Source organism: Solanum stenotomum, chromosome 6 (genome assembly GCF_019186545.1).
Source record: "Solanum stenotomum isolate F172 chromosome 6, ASM1918654v1, whole genome shotgun sequence".
Classification (NCBI taxonomy): Eukaryota; Viridiplantae; Streptophyta; class Magnoliopsida; order Solanales; family Solanaceae; genus Solanum; species Solanum stenotomum.
Window position 1 is genome coordinate 37,219,371 of NC_064287.1, and position 17,357 is coordinate 37,236,727.

The 17,357-nt window shown below is 35.0% G+C and overlaps 2 protein-coding genes across 4 annotated transcripts in view; both read left to right on the forward strand.

The window, feature by feature from the left end:
• Window positions 1-17,357, forward strand: part of LOC125869149 (agamous-like MADS-box protein AGL9 homolog) — a 594,250-nt gene that overhangs the window by 489,084 nt on the left and 87,809 nt on the right. The window lies entirely within an intron of this gene.
• Window positions 6,951-8,843, forward strand: LOC125868710 (uncharacterized). Its single transcript, XM_049549299.1, has one exon. The coding sequence runs from the start codon at window positions 6,951-6,953 to the stop codon at window positions 8,841-8,843; it is 1,893 nt and encodes a 630-aa protein (XP_049405256.1).

Here is a 17,357-nt window from a genome sequence, read left to right on the forward strand (position 1 = left end):
ACTTATGCATTTTCCCTATTTATATTTATGCATTTTCCTCCATATTCAGTACATTCTGAGTATTGATCTAGTGAATCTGGAACTAAAAAGTTGTGATTCAATGGTGCAATCGACATGATGATCTTCTAGCAGATATGTTAATTAGTGCTTAAAAATTAAAATACTTTATATAAATATAAGGGAAAATGCATAAGTACCTCCCAGCCTATGCCCGAAATCCCAGAGACACACCTAACCTTTACTAAGGTCCTATTACCCCCCTGAACTTATTTTATATCTAATATTCTACCCCTTTTTGGCCTACGTGGCACTATCTTGTGGGCCCAGCGCATGTTGACAATTTTTTCAAGGATAGTGCCACGTAGGCCGAAAAGGGGTCGAATATTATAGATAAATTAAGTTCGGGGGGGGGGGGGTAATAGGACCTTAGTAAAGGTTAGGTGTGTCTCTGAGATTTCGGGCATAGGCTGGGGGGTACTTGTGCATTTTTCCTAAATATAAAATAATAGTTGCTATTTAACATAGCTTAGCAGGACGAACGTTAGTTTATGGCCTCAGGCCCTCCTCTATCATGTTGAATTTATTGATTTATATATATGTAATTATTTTATATAATTTAAGTAAATATTAGTATAAATTTTGCTTATCTATTTATTAAAGGTAAATATTATCTTAATTTTTATCATTCATTTTTTTACTAGTGACATCCTAGATTAATAGTAAAACAAAATAGAGATCTTCCCAAAATATAACTTAGCTCATATGTTTAAAAACATAACTCTTTCTCTTGTTTGAGATTATAACTAAAAATATTTCTCTTAAAATAGAAAGTACTCAAACTGCTCATGAACTCTTTTGGAAATCGGTGTTTTCTCTCATCTTAAATGTAAAAACATTTACTCTTGGGAATACTTAGTTCCCATATATTCATTTTGAAAAATGACACTTAACTCTCCTCCTTCTCAAACTCAAGTACTCAAGTTTTAAAACATATTTAAAATGATTGTAAAAGACTTCTTAAAATGACTCGTAAGAACTCTTTAGACTTAACTCTTAACTCTACCTTGAATTTGAATTATGGATTCAAGGTTATGAATGGTCTCTCGATGTTAATATGTAATTAGAGTGTGGATATCAAGTAGAAAATATAGGTACGATTTGAGTTAACTCACACGAAAAGAAGGACGGAAGAGTAGGGGACTTGGCGACCCTGGCGCACTGAGTGGCGCGAGGGCCAGCCCTTGAACTCCTGAAGGTGGGTTGGGGCGCACTGAGTGCCAGGGCGCCCTAGAACCCAAACTACTGAAAACATTTTCTGGCGCACTGCTCGTGCGGCGCGCCAGCCCCCTGCCCAAAAAACCTGACAAATTTTCTTTTTCATTTTCTAACCCTAATTCGCCTAGAATCGAATGGTTTCTTCCCCACTCACTTAGATTCGAATACCCAACATAAGTACACGATAATCTACTCAAAACAACCCTCAAACTACTAACATTTATCTCAAGAATTCATCAAAACCCCAACAATCAAGATTACGAATGAAATTTCAAGAAAACTCTTTAAGAACACAAATCCTTCAACTTCAAGAACGAAATTTGCATTTAAAATAGCATGATTGGTGTGTGGGTGAACGAACCTAACACTATGAGAACTCACATACCTTTTAGGGATCAAACCCTTGGCGAAACAATCCTTGATTCGCAAGAAAACTTGAAGACCACCTTGAACCTTCTCTATTTTCTCCTCTTTTCTTTTCTTGAACTCTTTTCCAAAACCATAAGCGTAATTAGGATTGGGAAAACTGAACCAAATTATTTTAGACCCCTCAATACTAAAAATGCTTAAATCTGAAATGGTAAGGAAAAGACTAAAATACCCTCATATTTTCGGGTAACTTTCCTTAACTGGACAAGCAGATTTCAAATGGCCATATCTCCCTCATCCGACCTCGAAACTTAGCAACTCGGTGGTGTTGGTAAGAGGATTCCAAGACCTTTCATTTGATATCTTATGGACCACCTAACTCATCTTGTACTGAAATTTATGGTCGTTTGAAGTTGACCTAGAACTCACAACTTAAGCATAACTTGAAATATTCTCAAATTGGCTCTTTCCAAATGAGTTCTTTCTATTTTTAGATCTTTCTAAGGCGGGATGCTACAATATCTCCCCCTTGGGAACATTCCTCCTAGAATGAGATCACTCTAAGTAGAATTAAGGGTGTCAACATCTAACACCCAACTCAAACACCCAACATGCAATTTAACACATCATAACATCTCAATTAAAATAGTGTTTTTTCAGAAAACATTACCTTGGTCTGAAAATTCTTCGAAAGGGAAGAGATGTGGGTATCTCTTCTTCATATCCTCTTCAGCCTCCCAAGTAGCTTCCTCAACAAACTGATTCCTCCATAGGACCTTGACTGATGCTACCTCCTTGGTCCTCAACTTGCGAACCTAACGATCTAGAATCTGAACGGGAATCTCCTCATAAGATAGTTTGTCCTTAATACCTATATTTTCAGTAGATATAATAAGTGAAGGATCACCCATACATTTCTTCAACATTAAAATATGAAGCACCAGATGGTCTGTTGCTAACTATTGCGGTAGCTCCAACTCATAAGCTACATTTCCAGCCCTCTTGGATATCTTATAAGGACCAATATACCAGGGACTAAGCTTCTCCTTCTTACCAAATCTCATAACACTCTTCATAGGTGAAATTGTAATGACTCGGAAAATGGTAGGATGAACTAGAGCCTTAACGTAAGGGTCAACATCAAGGTGCGTGTTAGAATCCATAGTTGAAAGACCTTTTTAGCTTTGTATTGAGGGCTGCAAGGGCATGTGCCAAGGCAAGGGGGGCAAAGCCTAGCCAAAGGCCAAGGCTGCCCAACCCTTGACCAAGCACTGCCAGGGTTCACGACCACCTTCATGATCAGTGGTCATGACCACTGTCCGTGTAGACCCCTTAGCTTGGTGGGAGTGGTGTAGTTTGAGGAGGCTATTGCCTCAAGGACCACAGGCACCACCACGAGCCGTGGTGCCCTTGACGGACTGTCTAGGTGGCTGTGAAGACCACTTATGCCCTTGAGGGCTTGGCAAGGTTGGGAGGCACACTGCTTAAGGGACCACGGGCATCACCACGAGCCGTGGTACCCCTCACAACCTGTTGAGTTGGGCGTGGTCCCTAACGGGGCTGCCTTAATTGGGGAGTTTTAAGTAATTTCCCTTTTATTAATTATTATGTGGGGTTGATTTTAATTGTTTTATATCACTAGTATATATAGTTTTAAGTCTTAAAACAAGTTATTTACTCCTTATTTCTCCAAAATCCAAATCAAAACAAAAGAGTTCCTCCTTTCAAAAATTCTCTCTCTAGAAGTTCCCAAAGAAAAAGAAGAAGAAGTGGGAGCTAGGGTTGAGGATTCAAAGCATTTCTTCTTCAAATTTCTTGGGGAATCACAAGAAAGGTATGATGATCCTTCATCTAGGGGTAGCTTCCACCCCTAGAGTCCATTCAAAGTTACTTTTCAAAGGTTTCAGGTTCTTAAGAATCTAGGGTTTTTTAGTCTAACTCATGGGTTCCTTTTTCAAACGTTTTCGAATGGTTATTAATGACATATTATGATTGAATTAGTGTTTAATTGATGATTTATGATGAAAATACTCTATGAACCCATGAATTTCCTCAATTCCTAAATTGTGCCTTTATGAAGTGGGTTTGTTAATTATGCAAGCATGCGAATAGAATTTGTCTAAATTGCTTTAGGTTATTGAATTGTATCATTATCCATGCCTTAATTATAGTGAATTGTTGGTGTGTTGGTTATTTGAGATTCATGGCCTAGAAGGGCATAGTATGTGGAATCGAGTATTATCATGATGTCTTGTATATGGATGTGAATCTATTAAAGGTAATATGATCTTGACTTGAATGTAATTGTGTTATTATTGAAAGTCTATTTCTCAATATTGACACTCATGAATGTGATTATCGAATGTCACTACAAGAAAATAGTAAAATTGTGACGGAATATTTGAAACGGAGAAGTCTGTCACAAATTGTCACGGAATTTTGACGGATTTGTGACAGATTAATCTTATAGAAATAAAAAAAATTAAAAGAATTTTTTTACCTACTAAAATTCTGAAAGTGACGGATTCGTGACAGATTTATAACAAATATTTAATATAAGTTTTGTGACAGAAAATTTCCGTCACAAAATGATAGTAAATAAAAATAAATGAATATATGTCGTCACAAAATCATCAAAAATATTATGACGGATTTACATTCCGTCTCAATTTAATAAAAAGACAATAAATTATAAAATCTTTAACTTAATGAACCATTTTTTCCGCGAAAATTTTAAAAAATATTAGATGACCTTTTAACTTTCCCCCAAAATTTTCGGCACTTTTAGTTTTCACTACAAGAAAAAGCCTTTATTAAGACCAATATTTAAGGACGAGTCTATATTCTTGTCTCTAAAAATATATCTATTGGGACGAGATTATATTTTGGTCCTTATTGGTATATGTTATAATGAAGACATTAAATTCGGTCCCTAAAAAAGTTACTAACTAGTTCTTAATTTATTCTTATTATTAGCTATAGTATTTTTTTCAATATATTTTTTAAAAATATTAAATTTATTATATTCAAAGGGTGATATGGTCAAATTGTCATTTCATTTATTACTTTATGTCTCAATTTATGTGATACCATTTCAAATTTCGAAAGTCAAATAATTTAAATTTGATCGTGAATTTTTTGGCATGAAATCTTTAAATTTTTTGAAATAAATTTTTCATATTTCAAAATTAAGTAAAAATTACTATAAATTAAAATAATTAAAAAATATATTGAAAGATGCCACATAATTTTGGACAAAGGGAGTACCCTTCAAGATTAGTACTAAGTCAATATTTATCAAGTAAAAAATGAACGAAGAAAATAAAAATATTTTTATTATAAATTCTTAATAAACATGTGAAAGAAAAATGTGATAATTATTTCCTTTGTGGCCGACAACTCCACAGTAGACTGCACCTCTTCCTTGACTTCAATCCATCCCCCACGTGTCCACCTGCTTCCCTTTAATTTTTTTATTTTCAACAACAAGAGATTTAGTTTCCAAAGAATAAAGTGTAAATGTAATTGGATGCATATTTTGAGGCTTGAGCGGGAAAGTCTTTCCGCCAATACGAAAAGTTTTTCTTTTATCAAATTTGAGGCGCTAAAAAATTAATTCTAAAAGTAAAACGAAAAAAACTAATTCTCAAAATAGAAGCTTGTCCTAAAAGTTGCCCTAATCTCTTCAAATCACCACTACAATTGAGAATGAATGAAACCCAACTGCCCTAGCTAATCTCAGCGATGTTTTGCCCCTTCAATGGATAGATGTGTATTCTTCTTTGTGCTATTGTTGTCTCCCCTAATCTCAACTACATTCTTCCATTAAATTGGTAAAGGTGTCTTCTTCTTCCTCGTGTTGTTGTTACTCGATCTGATTGAAATAGAATCCATTAAAACTTTGCTCGAGACAAAATTTCAAGTGTGTTCATTCTTCTGATCGAGTTTTTGCTGCACTGTTCGAAATATAATCCAACACAGCTTTGCTTGGGACAATATTTCAGGTGGGTTCATCTTCCGATCGAGTTGTTGTGTTTCTTTCATAAGTTATATGAATAACGTTTTTTCTTGTGTATTCAAGTTACTTCTTCTTCATCTTTTTTAACATTTATTAGGTTAATGATTTCAACTGCAAAAATTATTGGGTGTTGAGATTTTGCGACCATATACATGATACATAAATATACAAGTATATGACTTGTAATTCAATGACTCATCTTCTTGGTTACAAGTAAATATTAGAAACTCCAAGTATAAAAACATAGATGTGAGACACATTTGCTAGTACATAGCAGCCAGCTGCTCTTTTTTAACATTTACATTTAGAACATAGTACATTAATTTCTAAATTAGCAGCAACTGTACATATCTTTTATGCTGGCTCTGTTTTTTATTTTTTACACAACTTCATAACGACATAAATTTTGTTTTAAATATTTTTACTATGCTGCAACACTATCGCTGCTAGCTACCCTGTTTTAACGGTTTCTGCCGAGATGTTGTTAATCTAACTTGTCTTTTATTCTAATTTATTCCATTTGCTTATATTATCTACCTAATGTTATTTAGTTGTGGTTCTTCAAAATAGATGTTGGATTCTTGGCTAATGTATCTCAAAGTTTTCTAATTTTTCTTATTTCTTGCTTCTTCTACTGATGTTTCTGGATATCACTTTGTTAATGACTAAACACCTATTTATTTGCTTGTTCCTAAAGAACAATGTAATTATGTATATTCCAAAGAGAAAATCAAATCTTCATCAACTCATGCTTTTAATTTATTAGAAAATAATCTCCTTTACATCAATTCTCATTTCATTCTCTTTTGTTCTATAAACTTTTTCAGGTAGTTTGTGTATGTCTATTAGTTTCTGGAAGATTTCTACATTGGTGTTTCTATCATTGCTTAAGTTAGGTAAGAGGATAATTTACATCTTAAAGCATTTATTTTATGTGACCAAGTAGGATACAAAACTTAATTATCACATTTGCTAAAGGTTAGTTTCTTCTTCGTACTAATTAAATCACTAAAAAGATATTGTTGTCATACGAGTAGAATGAAGCTTATAAATTGAATACATCTTTGGCATATCTGTTTTTACATGATCACCTTGACATGTAGTATTATTTAAAATAAAATAGTACACTATTTCTAGGTTCTAACTACTATAACTTTTGGTGATTAATTGATTATTTATGAATTTGAATTCATTATATTTTGCTATCTCTAGGTTCTAGTGTCATATAAAAATTAGTAGTCATCATGTAAGTTTTAACACATTTATTATTTGTGTCAGAGTATATAATATGAGTAACTCTGATCGTGAGTGGATGTATGCTAGAATACTGGAAGATGGATTCATAAATCCAAAGTTTATTGATGGAGTTGAGAACTTTGTTGCATTTGCAAAAGAACATCCACAGTGCATGGATGGTGAGAAGTTAAGATGTCCTTGTAATCATCGTAAGTGTCGAAATAAAAATATTTTGGATGAGTTTACAATTATGACACATCTTGGAACTTATGGCTTTGTACCGGATTATTACCGTTGGTATCACCATGGAGAAAGTTATATTTCAAATCCAAATGTGCTTAATGATCATCAAGAAGAAACTTCTAGTGAAACCGTGAATCCTCAATCCCATAATGCATTCCGGTCAATGGTTTTTGATGTTGCTGGGCCTTCTTATAATGGTAACGTGGAAGAGGACCCAAATCCAACAACACAACATATTTATGATATGCTCAAAGCATCGGAACAAGAGATTTGGATGGGAAATCCACATGGACATACACAATTGTCTGTTGTTGCTCGTTTGTTGAATCTTAAGGCAGAACATCATTTTTCGGAAAGGTTGTATGATGAGTTATGTCAGTTTATATCAGAATTGATGCCAAGTGATAACAAAATGATCGATAACTTCTATGGTACTAAAAAGCTAATGCGGGGATTAGGCTTGCCAGTCGAGAAGATTGATTGTTGCAAAAATGGATGTATGCTTTATTGGCGTGAGGACAGTGAACTAATCAATTGCAAATTTTGCTCTCATCCTCGATTTAAGAGATCAAAACATCAACGTTCCAAGAAGAAAACTAATATTTCTTATAAGAAGATGTATTATTTTCCTTTAACTCCACGGCTACAAAGGTTGTATGCATCTAATGCAACAACAAAACATATGAGATGGCATTCAGAGCACGAAAGAGATGGTGTCATGCGTCATCCCTCAGACTCTCCTGCTTGGAAGCATTTTGATCAGACGTATCCACATTTTGCATCTGAAGTTAGAAATGTTAGATTGGGTTTGTCTACTGATGGGTTTCAACCATTTGGTCAATCAGGTCAACAATATTCCTCTTGGCCTGTGATAGTTACACCATATAATTTACCACCTTGGATGTGCATGAAGGATGAATACATGTTTTTATCTGTGATTGTACCTGGTCCAAAAAATCCAAAACAGAAAATTGATGTCTTTTTGCAACCCCTCATTGAAGAGTTGAAAGAATTATGGGAGGTGGGAGTCCAAACATATGATGTTTCAAGTAAAAATAATTTTCAAATGCAAGTTGCATTGATGTGGACAATAAGTGATTTTCTAGCGTACTCAATGTTGTCGGGTTGGAGTACAGCAGGAAAATTAGCTTGCCCTTATTGCATGAAAGATTCTGATGCTTTTTCACTATCCAATGGTAGAAAAGTTTCATGGTTTGACAATCACAGAAAGTTCTTACCACCAGATCATCCATGGCGAAAAAACAAAAGGTGGTTCAAGAAAGGTCAAATAGTACAGAAGGTTGCATCTACTGAACAATCAGGTTTACAAATACTTAGGGAGATTGAGGATTTGGGACTCATGAAAGTGACAGAACTTTGTTCTGATAAGGTGAATGCAAGAATCTCAAAGAGTAGCTTATGTGGTTGGAAGAAAAGAAGTATATTTTGGGACTTGCCTTACTGGAAAACAAATCTTATTAGGCATAACCTTGATGTGATGCACATAGAAAAAAATGTGTTTGATAACATTTTTAACACCATCATGAATGTCAAGGGAAAAACAAAGGACAATGCCAAATCTAGAGAAGATTTAAAAGAACTTTGCAATCGTCCAGAGTTGCATCAGGATGAAACAACTAAAAAGTACCCGAAAGCTTGTTACATGTTAGATGATAATGCTAAAAAAGTGCTTTGTAAATAGTTGCAAGAGTTGAGATTTCCTGATGGTTATGTGTCTAACATGGGAAGATGTGTTGACATGAACAAGCTTAAACTCTTTGGTATGAAGAGTCATGATTGTCATGTATTTATGCAATGGCTCATGTGTGGGAACCATTGACAGAGTTGAGTCTTTTTTTTAAAGATCTCACTTCTACCTCAATAACTGAGGAACACATGAGACAATTAGAAAGAAAAATTCCTCTCATCTTGACTAAGCTTGAGCGCATTTTTCCTCCAAGCTTCTGGGATTCTATGGAACATCTTCCCATCCATTTAGCTTATAAAGCACGTTTAGCAGGCCCAGTTCAAGAACGATGGATGTATCCATGTGAAAAGTAACTTAAGTTAATTATATATTATAAGATATATAAATATACTAGTGATACTATATTGACATATACTTACATTATGTTTGAAGGAAACTCCATGGGGGTGAAGTATGATATCAAAAATAAGAATAGAGTTGAAGGTTGTATACGCAATGCATGCTTGGTTAAAGAATCATCAACACTTTGTACACACTACTTTAAGTCAGACATTTCGACTAGATATAGAAAAGTTCCACGAAATGCGGATGATGGTGGGGTTGGAGAGGACCATCCTGAAATGTTGTCTATTTTCAAGCATGTTGGTCGTGGTTTTGGTAAAAAGAAAATAAGAAGGTTAGATGATAGAGAATATCATGCAGCTCGGACATATATTTTGTTGAATTGTGATGAAGTGAAACCATATATAAAGTAAGTTAATTACCATGATCTAGATATACATATTATTTAAATTTGAAGTTATTGACATAAATTAGCTTTTTTTTCTTCAGAATTTTTGAGGAAACCTTGAGACAAATACAACCATGTATTCAAGATAGCGAGATTGATGCTAAACTTGAAATAGAGTTTGCGTCTTGGTTTAATCAATACGTAAGTACTAATAGATCTAAATTAATCTATACAGTAAATTCAATATAATCTTAATGTATGCCTAATTACGTATAGTGTCTTAATAGGCACGTGATCCTTCATCCGGCATTACCAATTCATGAAAGATCTTGCAGAAGGGCCACTGCATAAGGTTCAACCCTTTAATGGATATGTTGTAAATGGTTACAAATTTCACACTGAAGAATACGGTTCAAATAAATCTACAATGAATAGTGGTATATGCATTAAGGGCTCTAGTCACAGTGCAGATGAGATCGATTATTATGGTATATTGACAGAAATTCTGCAGCTAGAGTATCATGCATTACCATTTAAGCGAACCGTATTATTTAAATGTTCTTGGTTTGATCCAATACCAAAACATGGTACAAGAGTACATCCACAATGAAACCTATCCTTCAGTAAAGAGGACACAGAATGATTGGTTAGCTGTTTGTCAAATAAAGGCACGTTCAATTGTAGATGTTCCAAATATAGTAGAAAAACCTCATACACTGAATGATCTAGCTTTTCAAGAGGATAACAGTCAAATGCATGAAATTGATATTTGTGAAGATGAAACACCTCATATATTGAATGATCCAGATGGTGTTTTTATTGACATGGAGGAGGAGGAGGGAGAGAGGGAAGAGGAAGAGAGGGAGATGGAAGAAAATGATGAGGATAATGACAATGATGATGAAGAGGAGGATGATGTTGATGAAGGGGAGGAGGAGGATGATGAAGATGAGGATGAGAATGAGGATGAGGATGAGGATGAGGAGGACGATGATGAGGATGACAACGAGGAAGGGAAAGAAGAATATGAACATCAAAACAAAAAGAGAAGAAAGTGTAGAGATTAATGTCACTTGAAGTTTTTAAATTTAGTTTTTCTATTATCTAAAGTTGAATGTACTGTTTTATGCTACAGGTGATTTTCATTTTCTTAGTTTTGCTATTATATCTTGTGAAATGTGTTAGGCATCTTATATTATATATCTACAAAATGAACTAATACAATTTGAATGCTAGTTGATTTTTTTTATCAAGAACTTTGTTGCTGCAATTGTACAAGGTCTAGGTAATTAAAATTTAAGAATATGAGTGATACGCCATCATCAAATGCTGGTTCTCCTACTGGACCTTGTACTCCAACCACTCCTAGTACTCCAGATGTCTCTATTGGGTCTACTAGTTGCTCATCAACATCTTCTCGGTTGGTCATCTCAGTTGTAGCGGAAAAGTAAGAAAAGATATTTTTGTATAGTTGATCTAATTTTTTCTAATATAAGTATTATGAAATGTGTTATTTATTGTTAATTTTATTTCAGATTTGTTCCTAATGGTCATTCTATCTCGAAGACCATCACAGAAACTTTCAAGGAACGACAAGATGCTACTGGCTACTCATGGAAGGATGTCAGTCAATCAACTCGTAAATTTTATTGGCATGAATTTTCGGTAACTATTGCTTTATATTTAAAATTTATAGGTAATTTATTTAATATATATCTCTATGTGTTTATTTCACTAAGTAATATTTTTCCAGAAATCATATCAGTGGAATCCTACTGAGAATTCTATAATGGAACGTACATGGAATAAGGTGGCATCCACTTTATACTCCAAGAAAATGTATATTTGGCGAAAAGGTACAGTCAAACCTAATTTTGTTCTGGAGGATATTTGGAGAAGTTGGAAGACGCATTGGGCCTCAGATGAATGGATGGATAAATCTCGTATCGCCACTCGAAATCGATGTAGTGAGATTGGTGGACTAGGCACTGGTCCAAGCAAGCATACCGGTGGTTCTAGATCAACAGTGGAACATACTATAAAATTGGTACCAAATTTAACACTTTCTATAATATTTTTCTAATCTTATCTCTTATTTTAATATTAAACTTTGTTTTTTAGGCAATAGAACTACGTCGTCCACCAAATTTGTGGGATATATTTAAGAAGTTGCATAAAAGAAAGGATGGCAGCTTTGTTGATGCCAAGTCTAAATGCATTAATGTAAGTTGTGTGTGTTGCTCTTCTTTTACCAAACATTGTAGGACTGATCCTTATTTTGTGAAGCTTTTAAAAAAGAAAAAGGTAGATTTTATGCAGTTGTGTGTGTTGCTATTAAGAAGATTTGCTATAATTGTTTGTGTTGCAATTGAGCAAATTTTTGGGGCAGCTCTTTGTGCTGTTTTGTTGGGCAATTTTTTAATGCAATTTTGAAGTAGATTTTGTGCTATTGTGGATAGATTTTGTGCCTTTTTTGTGGCAGATTTTGTGGCAGCTCTTTGTGCTGTTTTGTGTAGCTCTTTGTGCTGTTTTTGGTGCAAATTTGAGCATATTTTTATCATAGTTTTGATCATATGTTTTGCAGTTATTTGAGCAGTTTTTTAATGCAATTTTGAAGTAGATTCTGTGCCTTTTTTGATAGATTTTGTGTTGTTTTTGGGTAGATTTTGTGCTGTTTTTTTGTGTAGATTTTTATCATACTTTTTTTTTAATCAAATGTTGAGTAGTTATTTGGACAGTTATTACTGCAGTTTGAAGCAAATTGTGTGCCTTTTTTTTATATAGATTTTATGCCATATTGGGGGCAGATTTTGTTCTGTTTAAAGAGTTTGTGCTGTCTTTTGGATGCATTTTTTTTACAGAGTTGCTAGAAGCAACTTAATATGCACATATTTGTGGAAAGCTTGAGTTTTTGGTGGTTGATTGTTTGAAATTTTTCAGGATAAAATGGAGGTTGTCTTAGCTGCTGCTATTTCTAGCTCCTCGAATGATTCACAAGAAGTTCAAGAACTTGATATAAATAGTTTATACTTTGATGTTGTGGGTGGAGAAAAAAAACGACGTGTGTATGGTTTAGGCTCTCAAGGTTTGGCGTTGTATCAAGATCAAAATTCTGTCACTTCGCGCAATTTACCTGCAGTGTCTGATGATGTTTCTGAAGAGCGCATTAAACTACTTGAGGATGAAGTGTTGCATATGAGAGAAAATCAAGAGAGAATTCTTCAAGAACGTTTAGAGGCGGAGGTGCAACAACGAGTAGAGCACGAGGTCTCGCGTTTGAGGCAACAAAGTGATGATCGATTCAAATCTATGGAGGAACGATGGTCTCGCATGATGAGCGAGATGGCGTTATCCTCACGCTCATCTAGTAATCCTTCTCCTTAATAGGAAATGACCAAATGTTTATGTGTTTAAATATTTGACCACTTTTGCTTATTGAAGTTGTGCTTTGACATGTTTTAACTTCATAATTTTGTATTATAAATCTAATATTATGTTTGTTATATCATGGTGGTTAATTATTTTTATGTCTTTGACTAATTTACTATATATATATATATATATATAAATAATAATTGTCCACTACAATATATAGCAATTATTATTTATTAAATTAAAATCAAATTTGTGACGGATTTAATCTGTCATAATTAATTCTAAATTTGTTACTAATATCTAGAAGAGAGTAATTTTGTGACAAAATATTCCATCACAATTTACTTGTAAGGAAATATTCCGTCACAAATATTGTGAATATATTTAGAAATTTGTTACAGAAACGATTCTGTCACTATTTTGTAACCAAATATTCCGTCCAAAAATCTGGCTCAAATTTGTGACGAAATTTAAGTCAAATACAAGGATTTTATTGTCACCGTCAGGTCTGTCATTATTCCGTCACAATAATTGTGTGACGGAATTGAAATCCGTCACAATGAGTTTATGACCCCAGGTTCTGGGACGTCCATTTTTCCGTCACAAATCCGTCACAAATGTTAATATGTGACGGATTTGTGACAGAATCGTCTGTCAGAATTTTGCTATTTTCTTGTAGTGTGTGAAGGGTTTCTATAATGTGAAGCTATATCTTGAATTGGTAGGCTTAAGACATCCTTTTCTTGAATTGATGAATGTGACCTTGAATGCAATATCGTGTCTTGAATTGGTAGACTTATGCATCCTCTTCTTAAATACTGAAAGTATCTTGACTTAATGAACATGAATCGATAGACCAATATTGGTAGCTCTTGCATCATGAGTTCTATGACCTATTCTAATGATGTATCTTGGATCAGTAGGCTTAAGGCACCCTTCCATAAATGATGTTAATGAACTTTGGGATCGGTAGGCTTATGGCACACTTCCATGAATGTTGATGATAAATCTTGAATCGATAGACCTAGTGTTGGTAGCCTTTTCAGGTGTGAAATGATGAACCTTGTATCGGTAGGCCCAATGTTGATGGCACCCTTATTGGAAAGTCAATGAGCTATCCTTAATGTACCTGGAATCGGTAGACCTAATGGTGGTGGTCCTTTATTGGGTAATGTACTTAGGTCGGTAGACCTAATGTTGGTAGCCCTCTCAAGTACAATAATGCTAATGAAAATGAAATACTCTATGGGAATGGAGGCTAAGTACCGAGTGGATATGGTAAGATGAAAACTCTCCCAATGTTAGGCTAGGGTTCCAATGAACATCTTCCTATCCCATTACTATGTGCACACGTAGGATATTAGCTAGTGGTTTCGACCTACGCTAAAATGTTACAGATCCTACCTTAGGCAAGTAGACCACCTCTTTACGGTGTGGGGCCATATGACACCGGATTGTATGATTTGCTCTCATGGTCTATGTCGGTTAATGCCTATTCCCATTATGTGAGATGTGCATTATGGTTTCTTGAGAAGTTCTATGAAGTGTGGGTCGTAGTATGAGATGCCATCCATGCATTGCACGAGTAGGCTTTGAGAGTGTCATAGTGAGTTCTCTAATGTCTTAATGACTAATTAATGAAAGTGCTCTTAATGAAGCTAATGAAGAATGTTGACTTAAATGTCTAATGTAATGATGTATGCTATACTTGGGTTGTATTATGAGTTATTTTCCCTTGTCATGACTTATGAAATGTATGTGTTCCTTATGCATGAGTATTGGTTGAAGTTAAGTATGAAAAGGTAAGTTCATCTAAGGTGGCCTCAAAGTGGCACTTAGTAGGGATAGTAGTATGGGATGCTATCCTTACATTGCACAAGTGCAACTTAAGGTTTCTTATGGTGAATGTTCAAATGTGATGATTATGACTTGTATGATGATTATACTTATTCTTTATATCTCTTATACAAATGTACATGATATATCTAAAAAGTGTCATAATGCATGGTTTCCAACCAAAATGTCCGTTTAAAAGCATGTTTTTGCATGATCATCATACTTAGTACATTTTTGTGTGCTAACCCATATTTCTCTTATTTTACTACAAGTGTATGTTCCTGCAGGTGAGTTGCTTTATCTAGTTGAATCTTGGATTGATATTCCTCCAAGACTAAGTGGTATGTCCTCATAGATCGAGGACAAGTGTTTAGATGTTTCCTTTATTTCATGTAATAGACAATTGTTAGAGATTCGATTGTAAAAGGATATTGTTTTTAGATGGCCATGTGAGATGATAGATTTCCGCTGTTTCAAATGTTTTTATAAAGTTTTGATTGTATGGATTTAAAGAAAGTTTCTAAATTTCGCACTATTTCTATGTATTGAATATTATGAATGCTAAGAATCTTGTACGAGACCCCTTTTGGGGTCAAGTACGCCATGCCACTTATAGGGTATAGGCTCGGGTCGTGACAAACTTGGTATCAGAGCATAAGATTTTGGAAATGGTTTTTAGGATTGATGTCTCATAAGCCACGTCTATTAGAGTCTTGTTCATTGGTGTGAGTCCCCACACATCTATGAGCGAGAGGCTATAGGACGTTGGGAAACTTCACTTCTTTCATTATTCTTCAAATCGTTCCATAGAGTTTAACTCTATAAGTTCTCTCTCTTACTCCTTATCCGATGGTCTTTAGAGTATGACCACTTGAAAGGCTTATTCTATAAGGAGTGAGGGAGGAAGGTTGATTGTGATGCTAATTATGACTATGAGATTTGTTAGATTTGAAGTGATTGTCTTTAGTATGAATGAGTTGCATTATGATCATGTTTAGAGTAGGGTAGAACCTGACTTAGTCATGATGAGTTTTGAGGTATGTTGATAAATTTCATGAAAAGTATGTTATAGTAGTGCCTAAATGTGTGGAGTGAGTAGAATACTCTAAGAAGGGTAGAAGTGAATTTATCATGGTTTTGAATCATCTTATGTGATGAGCATAAAGGTTTAGTGATGAGTTACCCGACCTTATATATGAAAGAAGTGATGTTGTAAAGAGTTTGTATAGGCTTACTCCCCACTGGGGGAATACTATGCTTAGATGATAAGGCCTTTGAGTGTTCTTGATGTTCATGAGATAGGTTCGCTTGATATTCTCACCTTATGAGGTGTAGTGAGTTTGAGGAGTTTAAAACCGATGTGGTAGACTTATATGAGACCTTGAGTGGTGTTGGTAAGGTTGTTTATGACTAAGAGTTGCTTAATGAGGACCTTCCTAGTTTAAAAGCATCGGTATGATGATAGTTCCTTATGGTTGTGGATGACTTGTCGATGTCCCTATGTTTTTTTCATAATAGCCTTAGTTGGGTTTACTCCTAAGTGGGGGATAGTATGTGAATAGTAAGGTTGTTGAGAGTTTCGATATCCTTATCTCTTTTCTTCTAATCCTATTTAAGCTTGAAACCAAGAGATCCTTGTAGCTTGTTTCATGTTTTGGAGTCATGTGTTAAAATGTGTTTCCATGATCTCCTTATGTTATGCATGTTTTGATGAAATTATGTTTAATGAGAAAATGAACTTTTTGGTTTATGTGTTCCTTATATTGATGTGCATCTATAATGAATTGCCCAAATGCTTCATGAGTTGAATTATTAAGTATGCTTAAATGTGTTGTTGAGAAAAGTTACATAATGTGCTTAATGATGTTATGATGAGCATGATGTGAGTTGGAGAAGGAAATTCCTCCAACAAAATGAGAAATGTTGATGTTTTTGTACATAATGAGTTTGTAGATGTAGTTCCTACCTTCTTGTGTTGCATTGAGCTTATTGATGTAGAGTTGATGTTTCCTCTTATGATGTTATGCATTTTTTATGATGTGTCATGCATGATGGTCTGCTAGTCTTAAGTCGTTATCCCTTAAAGTGTTTAAAGTGTCATTCAAGGATGAATGTTCCTAGGGGGGATAATGTAATGACTTGGAAAATGGTAGGATGAACTAGAGCTTTAATGTAAGGGTCAACGTCAAGGCGTGTGTTCGACTCTGTAGTTGAAAGACCTTTTTAGGTTTGTATTGAGGGTTGCAAGGGCATGTGCCAAGGCAAGGGGGACAAAGCCTAGCCAAAGGCCAAGGCTGCCCAACCCTTTACCAAGCACTGCCAGAGTTCATGACCACCTTCACAACCAGTGGTCATGAACACGGTCCATGATGGGGTTCGTGAAGAACCCTTAGCTTGGTGGGAGTGGTGTAGTTTGAGGAGGCTACTGCCTCAAGGACCACAGGCACCACCACGAGCCGTGGTGCCCTTTACGGACCGTCTAGGTGGCCGTGAAGACCATTTAGGCCCTTGATAGCTTGGCAAGGTTGGGAGGCACACTGTCTAAGGGACCACGGGTGCCACCACGA

Bases quoted from the DNA above. Each gene is read 5' to 3' on its own strand.
- LOC125868710 (XM_049549299.1), top strand. From the start codon at position 6,951: ATGAGTAACTCTGATCGTGAGTGGATGTATGCTAGAATACTGGAAGAT.